At 43.7% G+C, this 20454-nt stretch overlaps 1 protein-coding gene across 2 annotated transcripts in view; it reads right to left on the reverse strand.

Moving 5' to 3' along the window:
• PIR (pirin) overlaps positions 1 to 20454 on the reverse strand; it is a 48281-nt gene that overhangs the window by 3294 nt on the left and 24533 nt on the right. For both annotated transcript variants that reach the window (XM_066599196.1, XM_066599195.1), the window contains exons 4-9: positions 20352 to 20435; positions 19259 to 19465; positions 15902 to 15986; positions 3869 to 3913; positions 2791 to 2873; positions 1479 to 1545 (exon numbers count right to left, since the gene is read on the reverse strand). In XM_066599196.1, the coding sequence (XP_066455293.1) occupies positions 1479 to 1545; positions 2791 to 2873; positions 3869 to 3913; positions 15902 to 15986; positions 19259 to 19465; positions 20352 to 20435 (571 nt within the window). The remainder of the gene's footprint in view (positions 1 to 1478; positions 1546 to 2790; positions 2874 to 3868; positions 3914 to 15901; positions 15987 to 19258; positions 19466 to 20351; positions 20436 to 20454) is intronic.

Consider the following 20454-nt stretch of genomic DNA (forward strand, 5'->3'; position numbering starts at 1 on the left):
AAACCGATCGATTGCATTAAAGAGAATGAATAATAGTTATGTTTTATCTGTTAGACCGCTTTTCTTCCTCTGTGACCTAGAAGTATATGGCAGGCAGATGTCCAGGTCTGCGGTGAGGAGGCTCATTAATGGATTACACATAATACGGCCGTGATATCATCTCTTGGGGATGCGGGGCGGCGATCTCGCTCAGCTCTTAAAACTAACTTTGTTAAGTCAACTTTCCAAAAAGGAAGCACATTTGCTGTTGGAGCCCCACTAGGAAGTGATGAGAAGTGAAAGCGAAATGTAAAACCCCATCACACGGGTTAAGCAATGCTGTAAAAAGACCCCCTGGAGAGATAAAGACCCTTTAATGGCAGCAATATGTGTAGAGTATCAGTGCATCCAGCATTTATAACTTACGACATGCAGTCCTGAAAACACTATGGGGGCCGGTTTCCTAATCCAGGCTTATATTTGGACAATGCCTCGCAGTCTTAAGATGCGCCAAATTTATCAAAGCGGCTAAAGCTGGATGATAAATCTGGTACCTTTGCACCGCCAATAGGTTGACTTTACACCGCATGTTGCGCCAAAATTTACCTTATCTCATCTCAAGCCTCTTTCGCCCTCAATAATGTGCATTTCCTTCCGTCTCATGCCCATTAGTCAAGCAAAGCACAAATTAAGTCTTGTGGCTCCTTCACACAAGCATACGCGCATGCCCAGCGCTGCGTTTTGCGGAACGAACAATGCTTTTTCTGCAAGCGCACCTTCATATTTTATTATACATTTTCCACCTGCAGGGCATGTTCATTTGTGTTTGGAAACAAGACGCGCCGCTTGAAATGGCCAATTCCAGATGTGTTCTTTTTCCAGCGGAATTATGCAGTGTATCACGCATCTCCTTGTGTATTGCACATGGATTTGCAACCCCCATCGACTTCTATAAGGACCTTTAGTACACAAATGCGCAGAGAAGTAGGGCATGCTGCGGATTTTTTTTTTGCGAGACCAAAATGTGCATGTAAAATAGAGAAATGGGAATGAAACTATTGAAATCAATGCAAATACAACTGTGCGAAGGAGCCCTTAAACACATTAAATGTGATGCAAGCCATGAAAGTCTACACTGTTGAATTGGCTGCCGCCTGCTCTGGGTAATCGTCTCTCCCCTGAGCGCCACCCAGAGCTGGACCACAGCTGAAAAAACAGTATATGGCAAGAGCCCTGTAGGCCCCCAAGCTAAAGGACAGGTCGCAATTGCAATTCCTGCGACCCTTAGCGGTACGCCAGGGGCGGGGGCAATATTGCCCAGTGTGTCCCCACTACACCACTATCCGCCCCTTTTTTTCACTTAGCAGGTATGCCAGTCTTTCTACATGACCCTAGTTGTGCAGAGACATGGACTGAATTTAACATGTCCCTGATCATCATATCACCATTGCAAGACATATTAGACATAGCAGATAAGACCGATCATAAAACCATCTTACCGTGTTGCACGACAGGTTCTTTTATTGGCTCTCCAGCAATCAAAACCAAGTGGGCCAGTTCATCACCCTACAATATAACAGGTAGATTATGTGTCTGTATGAAATGTTTTAGACCCCATCTTATCCCCATCACCACTTCACCATCCCCACATACATCCAACAGGCCAGCTTGATGGCGGCACTAAAGGATTACTGAATAGTCATTACTGTACAATGAAGTACTGGAGGATACAGCAAAACTGTGCCGCATGCTACTGCAGCTTTTAGCTGGACCACGGGTTTCAACATGCGGCCTTAGCCATTTTATAGAACATCCAACCACCAGTCATCTTTATTCATACAGCACCAACCTATTCCGTAAAGATTTAGCTTGAAGCTCTTGGGCCGCAAAGTGAATAACTGGGAGCTACCAGCATTACAGGTGAGGGGATGTTCAAAGTGTACTTTGCATTAAAATGGATTCTCAAAAAAGAATTTCAGACCTGGCAAATCCAATCTATCCACTTTACAGAACCTTCACCGTACCACATTCCCTTGGCAGTAGGGTCTTTAGACCCTCCAACACAATGGGCATCTCCTATAGCTACATTAATAAATTTAACCGAACTATAGTCCGTGAATAGACTTGCTGATATTTGCAGGGTCGATGGGATGTGAGAAGTTTTAGACTACATGGATATATACAGAATATACAATATATCGGTTCAATGACCCCATTAGCTCCAATTTACCCTTAGACTATAAATATCCTGCAGTCCCACGCCCGGTAATGAAGGAAGATAAAACTTCTGGTCAGAAAGTGGGGTTTTCCGAAACTAAACTACTAATGACCTCACCTCATACCAAATCATCAATAGTTGAGCGTTAGTGGTCCGTTGCTCAGGATCCCCACTGATCATCTGATTAACGTGACATCAGTGCTTGGATGAGTTCCACGGCCACTTCACTGCAAGGCTCAGTGTCATACATGGTATAGCAGCTCAATCTCAGCTACTCTCAGGCCATGTGACCAAGGGGTGTGACATCACAGGCCTGAGAAGAGGCCGCGGTGGTCACCAAGCACTGTGGACTTTTGAATCAGCTGATCAGTGGGGATCCCACTAATCTACTATTGATGACCTATCCAGAAGATGGATCACCAATACATCAGAGCACAGATTGTTGTTCTAGGAGAAAACTTAATTTCTATTGACCCTTTATTTGATTTACGGTGAAATACTAAAGTTTTCCAGTTTGTTGTTTTCCACCACAGCCAAAACATCACATTTCAGAAGACTCAAACTTTTAACCTAAAGTACCATTACTATCCTACCTTGTTCTCGAATTGCACATTGTCGCCATCATCCAGCACGGCTGTGTGGTGAGCCTCAATGCTTTTTTGGGCATCAGGTGGACCTTAAAAGAAAATATTTAGGCTATCAGAAATTAGCAACATAATAAATGAAATCATCAATGTATGTACTGTAAAAACAAAAAAGTTATTTCTAATAGTCACTGGATGAGGTTGCAGCAGTTTTACTGTATAGACCACACAGTCAGCCTGCATCTGACCCACCAGTCAGCCTGCATCTCTACAGGCATTCCGCTCCCCCAGCCTGCATCTCCGAGCTGGCGGAGGCAGTACAGAGTCTGTGAGCGCTGACCTCTTTCCCCCGTGTCTGCATATGCAGTTCTATACGCAGCGCAGACACCGAGGGGAGAGGTCAACGGTCACAAACTCTGCACTGCCGCTGCCAGACCAGAGCTGCAGGTTGGGTGAGTGGAATGCCTGTAGAGATGCTGCCCGGCCAGAGGCCAATAGGGGGGATCACTAGTACTACTGGGACTACTATGGGGGTCACTATTATTACTGGTGGGCACTATTACTAGGCCCAATATTAAGACAAGGGCAACTATGGAGGACACTTACTATACAGTCTTACATTTACAATTGGCCCTTTGAAGGCAACCATAAGGAGTTTGACACCTGGTATAGACCATAGTGAAAAAGTAGGAGTAGTAGCAGGTCTGCTGCTCCAAACCTCTGCCCACTAGCTAATTGTCCTAATCGCTGTCCGGTGCAGCCGGACAGACGTTGTCATAAGCGGGCAGGGAAAAATTGTTGGCTTCACTCCCATGAAAATCAATGGAAGAGCTGTGCTGCTACGGCACTTCTTGCTCCTCTTCTGGTCACAGATAAATGATGTGCCTATGTGGAATATTGTAGTGACCCAGACAGGGATTTATTCTTGCAAAGCCCCAAGTACTGTAGATCTGTTTTTCTCAATTTAGCCATAAAAGGTTTCCTGCTCCTTTACTTGAGTGATGTCAGTCCTCAGCGGAAAGAACTTAAATCAAATCACATGTTCTTAGAAAGTGTCCACATTCTTAAATATTCATTGGAGACTTACCAACATGTATCACTCCTTGCAGCGTGTAGAGGAAGGAAGTCCATCCTGTAAAATCACATGAAAGAACATCATGAAGTGCTGCTGTATGTTTACTCCATTTACTACAGAATGCAGTTCAAGCATGTTTCTAAGAGATGCTACTCTGGAGGACCTCAAGGTATATAGCTGTATAGCTCCATATTAGTATGGGTTTATGATGGCAGATATTACCGTATAGTTGAGTATTAGCCGACCCGAATATAAGCCGAGACAATGAGTTTCACCACAAAAACCTGGGAAAACGTATTGACTCGAGTATAAGCCGAGCTGCACTCGAGTATATACTGGATAAAAAAAACCCTCTACACTCACCTCCCAGCCGACGTCTGTGTCTGTGCAACAAGCTGCTTGAATTCTCCCCACTGTCATCCCCCGCCGTCCTCTCTGCTTGGCTCTGTCAGCGCTGTGTAAGTAAGCACTGTGATTGGATTAAGCACCAGCCAATCGCAGCCGGCGCTCAATCCAATCACAGCACTGACGGCAGGGAAGTTGAAAGCTGAGCAGGGAGATGACAGTGGGGAGAATTCTAAAGCAGCTTGATTGGCTGTGAATGATCGAGTGCCGGCTGTGACTGTGACTGGCTGGCACTCGATCCAATCAGAGCTCTTACTTACACAGCGCTGATGGCGGGGGATGACAGAGCCGAGCAAAGAGAACGGCGGGGGATGACAGCGGAGAGAATGCAAGCAGCCTGCCGCACCACTGCCGGAGACACAGATGCCGGCTGGGAGGTATGGAGGTTTTTTTTAACCCTTGCCTGACTCGAGTATAAGCCGAGGGGGGCTTTTTCAGCACAAAAAAATGTGCTGAAAAACTAGGCTTATACTCGAGTATATACAGTACTTATTCCAGTTTGGATAGTATAAAACTAGTGTCACATCTCACAGAGAAACATGTAATAGCAAATTGCACCATTTCTTGTTTCTCTTCGAGTTGAACGTGAATTACAGGCTAGAAATGGTTGAGGATCTCATTTTTGGAAAATCAAAATTTCCCATTTCTTCCACCATTGTGGACATAGGACTTGGGTATTTTCTGAGCACCCATGATGTACATTGTAAACTAAGTGAACACATGACCAAACCTTGAAGAGCCCATCTTGACAACGTTAAGAAGCGAATTTATTAGGTCATGGTGCAAATTACTTCAAGCAACCCTCCGGTCCTAGAGAAACAAAGATAGCTGAAACATTTCTTGGGCTACCTGATGCATACTATACATTAGTATGCATCAGTAGTCTAAAACACTACATAGTGCTCCGACTGCCAGCACTGGTCAATCAGGTAGTCAAAGAAGCAATAAGGCCATCTTTGTTTCTCCAGGCCCAGAGGGTCACTTAAACATAAAGCTTAATTTTATCTAAGATTATTCAAATTATATCAATATAGCAAGGTAATTTATTATGCTGTAGTTTCTAATTAGCTATTCGTAGCATGAAAAATGGACAAAAATAAAGTAAAAAAAGTTCCAACAAAATACAGATTTAAACAAAGTTTCCAAAACTACAATTCTTGATATTTAGATACCGTTCGTACAATTATTTAATCAATGACAAGAACGTTATATTATGCAGTTAAAGACAAGATGGTATAAAAAGAGATAATGCAATAATGGAATTTAGTAAAATAACGATCAGTTACGGACCATAAACTTTTTAAGCTGCAGCTAAAATGTTCCCTGTTGTGGCTCATAATGTATTCATTGAATTACTTTTTGCAATAATGGGACCCCTCAATGAGCCAAAGACCAAATTAGATGTGGAGGAGTTTAGAAGTACAAGTTAGGTATAAAAGGCACCCTAGTCATTTCAAGCACTGGAGCAACTATAGGGGATGTGGTTGCACTCAGGCCCAGGAGCCTTGGGGGGCCCATAAGGCTTCTTCTCCATATAGGGAGCCCAGTACTATGAATAAAGCATTATAGTTGGGGGCCCGGTTACAGGTTTTGCATTGGAGCCAGGAAGCTTCAAGTTACGCCTCCATAATAAGGAGTTAAGAGGTTGGGGTGCTGCAAGATAAACTTTTGCACCCAGGCCCATGAGCCTTCAGCTAAGCCCCCGATTTCAGGGTTGCTTTAATCCAGTTCTAAAGCCCTATGGGAATATTTAGAGGAATTGGCTGTGTTTCTTGAGCACGAGACACAAACCTATGTATTGTTGTATAGAGAAATGTATTACAAAGATTTTTAATGGGCAGTTCATGCTTAAAACGCATGATCCCTTCAAAGCCTGGAACTTAGGATGTAATTTCCTTACTGCACAAGTGTAGGCGGTGGAGGTCTCAAGCGGACAACCTCACTACAAACTACAGCCATTGTAACACTTGCAGGGGATTTGACAAGGCAGATAACAGCTGATATTCCTGAGACAAGTTGACATTGGCTACCCATTACCGCTGCACATGCGCCCATTCAAATGAATGATTGGCTCCACGTAAGGGCTCGAATCAGATAGAACATTAGCAGCTCTCCACATTGGTACTTGGAGGGGAAACCCAAGCAGGAGTCTCTGTGACGTCCATATGACCCAACAATAGAAATATAGATAGGAGTCATCTCAGAAACAACCCCATTAATAAACCAATCTAGAAGAATAACTTTGGACCACAAGGAAAACTGAAGTTCATGGAGAACATGTGGAGAACATACAAACTACGCAGATGTTCACAGAATGTTCTGGTGCTTAAAGCTCCCCTTTCAGCAGTAGATATCTTATATGGATTTTATGAGAACTTTTATTACAACATAAAATGACATATGAGAACATTTTAGAGGAGGGCGTCTGAAGCTGGATGGCTTTAGGGAAGTGGACATGGCCAACGGCACAACCGTAAAAGTAAAATATTGCTAAATCAATAGAGAAATAAGTGAAAAATGATGTTTCTTTGGTCATGGAAAGTCAAGTCTGTCGACAAATGAACTGTGTTCTCTACTTTCAGATAAACCCTTTTTGAGTGCCCTTTTAGGGCTGAAGCCAAGAGCCAAAACTGTAAGCAATAGAGCTTGAAAAAGTTCTATTAATTCAACACGGATGGAAAAATTCTGCTCTGATCGTCAATTTAATGTTTCAGTGATTATTATAGGTTCAGAGCAGTACAAGCTAGAACTAAAGGGAGCGATCAAGGTCTATACCTCTGTATGCAAATCTGTGTTTCCATTTGCCCCATACAATCATCCATCACCTCTCATACATCTCTATGCATCTGTCAGCCCTTTTAAAATCAGTCATTTACTTTGCTGGTTTTCTCATTCTTAAAGAGAACGTGTCCTCAGAAAACGAACTATTGTTAAATCACTTTTGTTAAAGAAAAAAATTCTAAAATTTTGGGTGATTCTCCTGCAGTTTTCATACTGACCAATAGACTCCACAATTATACAACAGCCTAAACGCATTACAGATGTAGCAAGCACCATATGTGTTTGGTGAACTAGCATCTAATCTAGGTCTTCTCCCTTTCAATTTCATCCCATTGCTTCTAGTCTTTCCTTCTGCAGATGAGAATAGGACTGATCCCTCTGCACTGTGACAACCCTTCAGATATTTGTAGATGGTGAGGTATTTTTTTTTTTTTTTTTAATTGGGGTGCCCAGAACTGGACACAGTATTCCAGATGAGGTCTGACCAAGGCAGAGTAGAGGGGGATAATGACCTCAAGTGATCTAGACTCTATGCTTCTCTTAATACATCCCAGAATTGAGTCTTTTTTGCTGCTGCGTCACATTGTTGATTCATGTTCAGCCCGTGAGCCATTAGTCGTTTTCACATGTGCTACTGCTTAGCCCAATTCCTCCCATTCTGTATGTGCTTTTTTTCATTTTTCTTGCCCAGATGTAGGACTTTGCATTTCTTCTTGTTAAATACCATTCTGTTAGTGGCACCCTACTGTTTAAGCTTGTCTAGTTGTTTCTAAATCCTCTCTCTTCTCTAGTGTTCACTATCCCGCCTAGCTTTGTGTCATAAAAGTGGGACCCTGACCATTTCTAATTAGCAATTGCCTGCTATTCTTGCTACTAAATCTGGAGAAGGGGGTGGTAATTGTTTTCTTGGATAGCTCCTCATAAAAGTACAGTAACTGTTACAATTGTTTTCCCGCCAAATACTATTGACGACCTGTCCTAAGGATAGGTCATCAATAGTTGATCAGCTGGATTCCGCTGCTCGGGACCCCGGCTAATCAGATGATTGGGCACCCACTGTCAGCATCACAACACAAAGGGATCAGGAGCAGTTAGCTCCAACCAGTGTAGTGGCTGGCACCTGCAATTGCAGGTACAGCTTTCATTAAAATCAATGACATCTGCGTTTGCAATTACCTGCATCAGCCGCTACACAGGGGGTTGGAGTTAACTGCTTCCGCTCCTACCACTGTGTGTTGTAGTGCTGACATTGGATGCCTGAGCCGCTGGGGTCCAGAGCAGAGGACCCCAGACAATCTACTGATGACCTATCCTGAGGATACGTAATCAATAGCACTTGCCTGGCCTGGATAACCCCCTTAAAAGTAGCGCCACAGCTGCCCATTCATTACTGTCTATCCAAATGAATGAAGTAGTATGCAGAAAGTTTGCCAACAGTAGGAGCAGAGCTTTTTCCAAGGACCAGACACCCTGTCCTCAATAGACACCAATGCAAGGGCAGAAGAAGCGTTGAAATATCTTCGATGAGATGAGCAAAGTCTATTCCCCTGTGGTTTTACAATGTCTCGGCTCCTCCTTGGAGCGGTTTTAGAATTTGGTCTCCCCACGCTAGGGCCTTTTATCACATACTGTTCATGCCACAATCCTATCCCATGAACCAATTTCCAGACTCCTGCAAAGCTCCAGAGAAAACAGAGTTATCTGTTCTGTTTCCCGTTTGTTTATAATGAACTTGTCGTCGTGCGCAGAGACGGATTTGGAGGGAAGGAGGAAAGTATTCCAGTAAAGTGCAAGTGAACTTTTTTCACGGTAACTTTTTGCACACAGGCTCTGCATGACTTTATCCTCCCTTACAAAACTCTGTCCTAATGTTATTTTGAAAGCCTTATCTAGCCATCAATACATTAAAGAGTAACTGCACTTTTAGAAAAAAATTGGACATTCCAAAAGTTTTGATTGGTGGGGATCAGGGTGCTGATGTAAGGGATGGGGGGTTTGGGGGGTTGGGGGAGTTGTAGGGGGAAGGGGAGTGCTAAACAGTTTGTGATCCAGATCAGATATATGTGTTATGATGCGGTATGTGCGTAGTGATGTCATACAAGGGTTTATGCACAAGTGTAATGTATATGTTAACTGATTGGCTGGAATCGGCACACGTGACGGGGCGGAGCTACAAGGAGCAGCTCTCTGGCACGAGCGGCCCCATTCGGAAGGGAGAAGACAGGACTGCGCAAGCGCGTCTAATCGGGCGATTAGACGCTGAAATTAGACGGCACCATGGAGACGGGGACGCTAGCAACGGAACAGGTAAGTGAATAACTTCTGTATGGCTCATAATTAATGCACGATGTACATTACAAAGTGCATTAATATGGCCATACAGAAGTGTATACCCCCACTTGCTTTCGCGGGACAACCCCTTTAATGATGAGATGACCTCTGGATAAGTAAGGGATGTCTACGATGTGAAAAGCGCTATGCGTAGAGGACGCTGCTCCTATGCGGCATTTAAGGTCGGCCATAAAGATGATTTATATAGCGTCCCCTGCTGATCGCTGAAATGAAGGGGCAGAAGCACTCAACTGCGCCTCTTCAACTGTGATTGTGGCTGTTCTCAGCAGCTGAAAACGGATGCACAGACTCCTACGAGGCCAGTGCCACCAGGGGGCTCAATGCAGATGCACTATTTGCCCTATGGTCAAAGCAGTCCTAGACCTATATTAACCCTTTCCAATCCACTGCCTGACGTCTTCAGACATTCTGATTGAGGGCTGTACAAGTTCCGATGTCGGAAGACGTCCGGCAGGATATTCTTACTGTATAATTACTGGCCGCTCTGTTGGGGGGCCCCTCCAGCATGTCCTATACTGCCATACTGGCTCTAGCCAGCAGATGGTGCCATTGTACAATGGCAAAAAAAAAAAAAAACCCTAGGAAACACTGAATCCAAAACTGGATTGCAAAGAGTTAAGGCACAAAGCAGGTGTTAAGATTTTCCTTATTGCATCACTCCTTAAAATTTCACCAATGTCACTTCTCAGATATTGGGAAATACTATTTATGCTTCAAATTCAACCCAAGAGAAGCTCAACAGCAGAAGCTTACAATGTCGTTGAGAGAAGGGGCTCATCACTGGTGGTCTACAAGTCTCCAAAACATTTACACCTCTCAGATACGACACGGTCACACCATTTATATCATAGACGATGTGTATCAGTCCGCTGGAATTTATCGCAAATCATCAGGAAGATAAATGGTGACAAACGGCAGCGACGTCACCGGAGTTACATTGTGCCTCAACACTGAAGGACGGGAAGCTGAACTTGATCGTTGTGTTTGTCAGCAGATCTCAGGTTACACAGATATTTGTTTAGGCATCTTTCTTTCTCCCGTTGAAATCAAGAAGAGGAGAAGACAAAGGAGCGGCACACCTGGGCAAGCAACAAGTGCTGGAGGACCACAACAGGATTAGTCCTTCAAGCATAGAGAAAGTTATTTCCTGTGACTATATTAACCCCTAAAAAACTCCATTTCTTTTTTTCGATTTTTGGTTTCTGCTCCCAACTTTTAAAAAGAACCAAAACTATTTTTCCATTGATGTAGCTGTCTCATTTACCATTCAATGCTTCATATAAAAGGTACCGAACAAACAAAGTGACGGGACATTGAAAAAAAAACCCGCAATTCTACCACCTTTGGTGATGGAATAGGGGTGTAGTTTTGATGGTGTACACACTGCAACAAAAGCGACATAACTAATCTGCGGGTCAGTACAAATACGGAAATTCCAAAATTCAGGGGGTTTTTTTTGCTGTAAGAAAAAAAAAAAAAAAAAAAAAAAAAAAAAGCCTAAAACATAGTTTTTCCGTTGCCATCTACTCACCGCCATGGCTTTTATTTTTCAGTCGATGGAGCTGTGTGGAGGTCGATATTTTTATGGGACGAGATGTGGTTTCTGTTGATACCATTTTGAAGTGCATGCAACTTGATTGTTTTCTATTACAGATAAGGTAACCGAAAAAGAAAAAAACAAAAAAAAAAAAACGCAGTTCTGACGTGCATTTATTTTTCTGATGATGTTGGCTGGACTGCTATGGATGCAGCAATACCAAATATCCAAATAAATTTTTCTTTTTTCTTTTAAAATATGGGGAAAAGGGTTTTCTGAATTTTTAATATGCTTTTTTTTTTTTTTTTTTTTAAATAAAACTTTACTAATTTTTACTTTATTTTTCCCATTAGAGTACTTGAAGTTTTGATCAGTTCATTGCTCAAACAGTATAATGCAATACCATAGTATTGCATTGTACCGCACTCTGAAAGGCAGTCTATCAAGACATGCCACAGGCATGCCTTTAGAGGCAGTCATTTAAGGCAGCCATAGGGGCCTCCAAGAGGCCCTAGGCTGCCACGACAACAGAACGGCACCTCCTGATCTCATTGTTAAGGGGCTGTTCGGGCCCCCAATCGCCGATATGGTGATTTAAATGCCGCAGTCAGAATTGCAGGGCTTTTTCGTCCAGCAAAAATGTTGGACAGGTGCAGGAACCCAACAATCCCCATTATAGTCAATGGGGTCTATTCGGCACAGTTTGGTTCTGTTATGGGACCAATTTGTTCCTCTGGGGGATTTCGTTCTCCTGCTTCCATAACAAAGGAGGAAAACGGAATCCATAATGCAGATGTGAATTTATCCTTACTTGTTACCTTTAGATTTATTGTGTAATGTTCTCACTAATGACCTCCTTCGTACACATTGTACTACATTACAGATGACAAAACCAGATCTGCTTGGCCAAGAAGGGCCAGCGAAGAGCTCAAGTTCTCCTCTCAGGCCAGCAGGACAAATCCCTAGACAAATAAACACATTCACCAGAGAGTCAACAAGCTAATTTACTGTTCTGTGGATAGTCTGTCCTGAAGACATTACCCAAGTCTCAAGTAAATAGGCCAGCATCTGTGTTGGACAGCAGGTGGAAGTGAAGCCGAGTCTGCACAGCTGTTTGGCATGTCAACGCTTCCTATGCTGGCGGATGTGTAGCCCTTCACATGGAAAACACAGTGACCCAACATGCAGACCGAGAATAATGTTATTGGGGTGATTAACTAGAAGAACACACTGAGTAATACTCTAATACTAGACGGCCGCAGCTAAGCAGTCATTGTGAAGACCAAGGCGTCAATGCTACTTGGTCACCTTGATTAATTTTACCGGGCAGCCAACTGGAATCTACGAGAGGACCGGTCACCTCTCTCCTGACATGTCAGTTTTGATAAATACTGGAATTTCTAATGAAATAACGATTCTGGAGCAGTAACAGGTTTTTATTTTTTCTCTGCAAGCTTATGCCATTCATCTGTACTTCCTCCTGAATGAGCATGAATAAGTTGTCAACTGGGTGTTACTATTCCATCCCTGTCAAAAGTCCCAGAAAACCTCTTAAGTTTTTTCCATTGATGCCCCGTCCTCTACTGAAGATAGGTCACCAGTAGATGAGCAGTGGGTGGGCTGTTGCTTGGGATCCCTGCCAATCAATGGATTCTTGAGGCTACTGTCACTATGGACAGCACAAGAAGCAGATCGCGCTGTCCATAGCGCAGCGGCCCAGGTTGATATTGCATGGATCTCAATGGAAGCTGAGCCTGCAATACCAACACAGCATGGTCTCCTTGTGCCGTCTGTAATGACAGTGGGCCCAGGAATCAGCTGATCAGCGGGCATCATGAGCAGCAGACCGCCGATCATCTATTGATGATCCTGAGGATAGGTCAAAGCTCAAAAGTCTGAGACAACCCCTTTAATGGTGGATGGCGCTGCAGGATCTGACACTCTTTGCCAAAAATGAGTGGAGCCTCCGTTATCAATAATTTACATATTTCTGTTAAAGCATTTTACATAGCTTTAATAAATTCATTTTGCTTTGACCCACGACTGCCATCCTATGTTATCTCCCCTCGCTGGCAGCCATGACACGTGTACTCTATCTCCACAGCAGGCGTCCGGCTCTGGTCTCCTGCTTATCCCTCTCCAATGCCCAAAAGGGAGTGCACCCTGAAGAGGGCAAATACGCACCTTCCTAGTTTGTCTCCTGCCAAGCATGGAGCACATCTAGTTATATTGGTTATATCAGGGACCCTTCCCCTAAGGAAATTGCCTACACCTTTGGCCTTTCTGGTCCAGCTAAAGGCGCTATCACTTTGTGCTGACTTCCTGGTCTTCAAATCTGGCTATACCCAACTTTGCTGCATTCTCCACTCCTGATCTTGGTTTGTTTTATTGACTATTCTCCTAAATGCCCCGACTCCTGGCCTGTTTTACTGTACTGAACCTGGTCTGTGTGACCTGACCTCCAACATGTTCCTCATATTGAAGTTACACTGCCTGCCCTCAACTCAGAACGCCCGGATTACTCCGTTGTTCACACACTCCGGTACTGCGCCCAAGGTTATCGCAGCATCCACTGCTACATAACTGGGACCAATTCAGTGCCAAGGTCTCCCATATCAAAGCCCAGATCCTGACTGGTGGGGTGAAAAGGTGAAGACTGGAGTTTCTCAGGTTGAAATCGAGTCCAGGGTAGAGCGGGAATGATAGAGCCGACACCGGAAGTGGGGCACCACTTGTGGCCTTACATCACTGTACTGATGGAGTGCATCCAAACAAAGCCCCTGGAGCAAGCGATCAGTATAGGAGGCTGGTATAATGGGGAGGTAATCAGCCATGACCACATCACTGTGTCGGTTTGCCTCAAACTTAACCCTTTCTAATCCGCTGTCTTACATCTTCCCACTTTCTGATTGAAGCCTGTACAGCTCTGATGTCGGAAGATGTCCGGCAGGGTATTCTTACTGTATATTACTGGCCGCTCTGTTGTCAGGGGCCGCTCCAGCATGTCACATACTGCAGTACTGGCTCTAGCCAGCAGATGGTGCCATTGTATAATGGCAGAAAGAGAAAGCCCCCTAGGAAACCCCGAATCTAAAATTGGATTAAAAAGGGTTTCATTTTCAACCACAGAACAGAATTCAGGCATAGCATTACTTAATCAGGAGTAACTCACAGGTGCGATGCACTTCAGCGGTTTGGGACTGGTGCCGCTAGTCCTCTTATGTTGAATCAGGGTACAGATAGTCCCCCGAACCTGTTCGCAAGTACATTTGTTTGTATGTCCGAACAACTGGTTGTATGGAGGGGGATCGCGAGTGGATCCCGCTCCATACAACGTAGGGTGCCGGACACCCGGCAGCAGCTCCGACAAGCTGCGCTGCTCATCAGAACTGTTAACACATGCCAATGTCGGAATAGACAGCGGCATTTAACCCTTTCCAATCCACTGTCTGACATCTGAAGACATAATTTAAGGCTCTATAGCTCAAATGTTGGAAGACGTCCTGGGCTCTCATACTGTATATTGCCAGCCTCTCTGCTGTCGGAGCCTATCCAACGCGTCACCTCATGCAGTACTGGCTTTAGCCAGCATATAACGCCATTGTATAATGGCAGAAAAAAAAGAGTAAGCCCCCTAGGAAAACCAGGATACAAATTGGATTGGAAAGGGTTAAAGCGTTACTGTTCCGATGAGCTGCGCAGCTTGTCGGAACTGCTGCCGCCGGGTGTCTGCTGTAAGAACAGCTGGCACCCGACATTCTGGGGTCCCGTATTGCATTCCGCAATAAGATCGCGGGACGCTGTGCACTTGCTAGGCAGCCGGGGGCCTTCTGAAAGGCCCCAGGACTGCCTATGCAGAGCACCTATCAAGTGCACGGCTTGATAGGCGTTCTGTATGTGCATGCCCTAGGGCCCTTCAGAAGGCTTCTGGCTAACTAACAACCGCACAGCATCCCGCGATCTCTCATGTTACATCATACTGTGCAGGACAGATTGTTTGCATCTTGCGAAGTTTGTAGCTCGAACGTTCGGAAGTAGAGGACTATCTGTAGTGTTCTAATCAAACATAGCTGGCAGGGGAAGGAAGTGGGTGGAACTGGAGATTCAGTACTTCTCCAAACAGAAAGATTTTTATCACCAACATGCAGTGTCCCGAAGGGACTATCCTTTAACTTGGGCAGCCACGGAAGCAGAGCATCTCCAATACCCCTAAGCTTTTCCCATGAACCCAGCGGTAGGCTCCAAAGTCCCGCGAGAGGGTGCATCTTGGTCCCATCCTACTCCTACCTGCCCATCACCAGGTAAACTGATCGCATAAAACATCATATTAACACTGGGGATGTAGTGAAACCCTACTACAAGGCGTCCCCTCTAGATTTGGCCCAAAGTCAAACCAGTGTGTGGCACAGCGGGTCCACATCCACCCAGGGGCGTAACTATAGAGGGTGCAGGGGATGCGGTTGCACCCGGGCCCAGGAGCCTTAGGGGGCCCATAAGGCCTCTTCTCCATATAGGGAACCCAGTACTATGACTAAAGCATTATAGTCGGGGCCCCATTACAGATTTTGCATTGGGGCCCAGAAGCTTCAAGTTACGCCTCTGCATCCACCAACACATTTTCAGTTATTCCAAGAAAGCTCTCCATTATGTAACCTTTCACTGCTGCCCCCTGCGTTCTGAAGGCAAGTACCATAATCATTATGTACTATACAGAAACATTCTGGCTGGGGGGGGGGGGGGTGTCTCTTCTAAGACTATACATCAAAACAACCCCAAGAACCAAGTGGAAGACAATGCGTTCCCTCCAACCAAAAATCTTTTATTTTGCATTTTTTTAATTTGCACAGTTTTATTAGAGCTCTGATTTATTGAAGTCCCTAACAAAAACATAAAAAGCGTACTAAAGGATCAATATGCAATAGTTAAAATGTTCCAGACATCCATTATATTATGGAAGAAAGCGGTCTTACCTTTAGGTACGCTTTGGGTGAACTTTGCACCTTTTTCCAGTTTGAAGCCCAGGAACAAAGTCGGAGTTCTTGTATAGACCTTTGACTGCAGGAAATAATATATATATATTAGACAATATAGGAAAATGGAAAGCGTTGCAGGGTCTCTCAGTGATACAAAACATAAAGCATACAAAGTGTGCAGTATAATAGGATGTAAATAGATCAAGGGATAGAACATTTCCCTTCGTAAAGTGTGGCATACTAAGAATTCAGTGAATCTCAATGCCTGAGATCAGAGGAGATCATCAACCACACAATGTGATACAAGAACAGTCCAGTAAACCAAAGGAAGAACTCCAGGGAAGCATTAGAGGGGTTACACCAAGTTATAAAGTTATGACCTATCCACAGGATAGGTGATAAACTTTATGATTGGTGTGGGTCTGGCCAATGGGACCCCCACCAATCCCGAGAACAGGGGTCTGGTCAATTCCCACTTCAATGGCAGTACCAGAGATAGCCGAAGTAAATGGAGCAGCGGCGCATGTCCACGACCTCCGCTTGATTCACTTGGGGATCAACCGGACCCCATTCTCAGGATCATGGGGTCCCTGCAATCAGACACCCACTGATCATATGGTTATCCCCTATCCTGTGGCAAAGCTCCTTTAAACCAATTAAAGGACCTAATCAGATGCATTCCTCTTAGCTTACTTAAAGGGGTTCACATAGGATAGGTGATAAAAGTCTGATCGTTAAGGGGGCCGAACTCCTCATCGTCACTGCAAACTTGCTGCACGCACCCACAGTGATGTCAGATTGAATGAAGTAGCGGTCACACATGCGCTGCGCCATTCATTTCAATAGGGTTGACAGAAACATCAAGTACAAGCACATCAAGTGCACTGCACAAGCTCGATTGCCATTCCATTAACCCTTTGCAATCCAATTTTGGATTCAGGGTTTCCTAGGGGGCTCTCTCTTTTTACCATTATACAATGGCGCCATCTGCTGACTAGATCAAATACTACAGTATGTGACATTCTGGAGAGGCCCCCTGACAACAGAGCGGCCAGTAATCTACAGTAAGAATACCCTCCCGGACGTCTTCTGATATCGGAGCTGTACAGCCTTCAATCATAATGTCTTTAGACGTCAGACAGTGGATTGGAAAGGGTTAAATCTCCACTTCAGTGGGCGTGTGTGGGGGGGCAGTGAGGAGAGCAGGACACAGGACCCCCCACCCATGGGGGTCTCAAAGTTGAGAACCCAAATGATCTGACTTTTATCACCTATCCTGTGGACAGGTGATAAAAATCAATTTTGGGATAGCCAATTTAAAAGACATCATAGTGTAGTCAGAATGTGTAGGGCAATGCTCTTAGGCACTTGGATCATAGGAATCAAGTTAAGGAGGATAAGAAAAGTAAGAGTGAAGGAGACCTGTGCCAGGACAGGTAGGAGCCATCAGTCTGTAGTAGAAAAGGGAATGTGGCGACTACCTTTCGTGTCATGGTGTATATAAATAGGGTTTTTGTAAGAGTGGGAGATGTTTAGGTGATTAATCCATTAGGCTAGGGTAGGGATCTGTCCCTCACCAAATATCTTGCTACAAGTATCCTGGCTGGAAACAAAGTTTTATGTTGTACTATGCAGAGTTCTGGATAACTTAAAAAAAAACTAAAACAAGGAAAAAAAAAATAGATCTAATAAGCTGCCTAAGTAATACCAGATGGTCAGGGATACAGGCAATAAGACCAAAATATAGTGGGCATGAATAGTGGACCTAATCTGTACAAGATTATAGGAAAATGTGATTGTTCTCAGCAAGAGAAACCAAGTAATCTTGTAGATATTATACCTTTTAATGGCTAACAAAAATACATGATGTAATAATAGCGAGCTTGCGAACCAACGCAGGGTTCTTCTTCAGGCTTAAATGGATTGGATCTGAAGAGGCATGGATATTTATACACACTTATAACATATATACTTATGACAAGGCACAGATATGGATGGGATTGGTTCGCACTTAAAAGGAATTCTGCAACAGAAAACAAACTTTTTTTGTCTAGGTACTGATAGCAGAGTGAAAGTGTTATGGTCCCTAAATTACTGTTGGGGGGAGGGGGGGGGGGGGGTCAGCAGGCTAGAAATGCTAACTATTATTCCCCAGGATTTATGCGTGAATGGGAGGTGTGAGACATTTATTGCACAGATAAGACCCCCATCAACAGTAATTCAGGGACCATAAACTTTCACTCCCTTATCAGTGTTTAGCTAAAAATGTTTGTGTACCTCTTGTAGCATTTCTAGCCTGACGACCTCCCCCCCCCCCCCCCCCAACAGTAATTTAGGGACCATTTAAAAAAAAATTTCACTCTGCTATCAGTGCCTAGACAAAAAAAGTTTGTTTGCTGTTGCAGAATTCCTTTTAAGTGCGAACCAATCCCATCCATATCTGTGCCTTGTCATAAGTATGTATGTTATAAGTATGTATAAATATGCATGCCTCTTCAGATCCAATCCATAAGCCTGAAGAAGAACCCTGCGTTGGGTAGGAAGCTCACTATTATTACATCATGTATTTTAGTTAGCCATTAAAAGGTATCATATCTACAAGATTACTTGTTTTCTCTTGCTGGGAACAATCACATTTTGCTCTACTGGCTAACACGGTACCAGATCTTTGTTTTCAGATTACAGGAAAACGTAGTGCCTGGATTTTCTAGTCCAATACATTGTTGGCCGGTACCGCAGACCCCACCAGGCCACTAAAGCTTGTTCCGCTTATTTAACTGAAAGAGAATCTACCCATTTCCTCTTTTCTCTTAGGCATATTGGCTCTATTGCTGAATTACTGTATGCATAGGGACCATTGTTCATAACATTGGTCATTTTTCTGGTTGCTTTATATGTTTGTTCGTGCATGGATGGGCGATTTTTCCCCTATTCTCATCTTTTTAGTCAATATCTAATAAAATTCATTATTTTAGGCGTCTAGTCCGTGAAAAAGCAGCCAATCCAAAGCCACAGTGTCACTGCTCAGAACTCCTGGCATCAAGGCGAGTGTTACTTTTCAGAACTCCTGGCATCATGGCGCCCAGGATATGAGTTCTTGGTGCAGATATGGCACATCTAAAATTGAATTCCATGGTGTACTACACAGTTAATATAGCGCACCTACGCAATTTGCATAGTCCAACAGTAACTATATGTCAATGGTTGCGTAAATTGTGTAACATGCCAAGCTATAAACTAACAGATGGACTACATTAAATATTAGTTTGGCACAAACTACATCTGCACTAATCTTGATTCTTAAATTCAGATAGTGTAATTCCTACAATATAACCAGTAGATAAACGTTCATACCTTGACTCCCATTGACTCTCCAGAGATTACAGTAACGGTTACTCCATCTTTCGATGGTTTGGGAATGTCGGCATCCTTTAGTTCTTGGTATTCTGGTGGAATCATCTTCTCAGAACTTCTCAGATTAACCCACAGTTGTAATCCATGTGCTGGTTCATCTGTACAAGGCATCTCAGCATGGACAATACCTCGGCCAGCTGTCATCCACTAAATGACAAATTGAATCAAACGTCATTAAGATTTCTACTTTTGTTTTTCGTTTTTAGAATACACAAAGTTTGCATTAATCTGTCACATCTTCTAGGATACAAGCAATTCGCTTTCCATAGCCATCCCAGCACTTCCGACACATAAATCTGTGTCATTAAGTTTTATCCTATCTCCTTCCTCTTAAAGTAATCACTTAATGTAGGAGGTACTCAATGGGTATTGTAGCCTTATCAGTTATGCCTAATTTTTTGATGCATTGTAGAAGGGAACAATGAGAAACACCTAAGTGATGTTCCTAAGCTCTTCTGTTTTATTCTTACAATGCAAGAGGTTATATAGTGACAACCCCTTCACATTCCCAACTAGGTTATACAAGTCAACAATTGAAAGTCCAGAGTAGGGGTGATACTTCCATCTTAGTAAAACATTACAAAGGTTAATTATGAGAAAGCTGCATGCTCAGCGCCTGAGACCCTGTTAGTAAAACTGCAACATGGTGTCTTCTTATGCACAAATATATAATGCACATGACACTGCTTTATAAAATATAGTTTGCTCCATCGACTGACTATTTCGACAGTAGTTGTCTTGTATAGGGTCACCTTTACGACATCACTGGAGACCAGCAGGCAGACGTAGTTTTAAAGCCAAAGGGTTTGCTTTATAGTAAGTGAAACGCACAATTAACAATCACCTGCAATGCTTATTAATTACCTTTAAAACCTGTTATGCTGAAGCATAACAAGCAGAGTGCTTACAAAAAGGACTCTTAAAATAATCTGAAAGGCCCCTTTATGGATCCTTTCAACGGCAGACCATTTTACTGCAGATTCTCTGGACACAGGTCCTTCTAAAATGCACCACTAAAAACGTAGTGAATTACCTGCAAGTCTCCAGGGTCCAATCTGCCAACGTGTCCACAAAAGTCTTCATGCGCCATTGACCCTCCATCCAATAAATAAGATACCTAATAAAAATAAAGGTAA

This window comes from Eleutherodactylus coqui, chromosome 4, assembly GCF_035609145.1.
Source record: "Eleutherodactylus coqui strain aEleCoq1 chromosome 4, aEleCoq1.hap1, whole genome shotgun sequence".
Taxonomy (NCBI): Eukaryota; Metazoa; Chordata; class Amphibia; order Anura; family Eleutherodactylidae; genus Eleutherodactylus; species Eleutherodactylus coqui.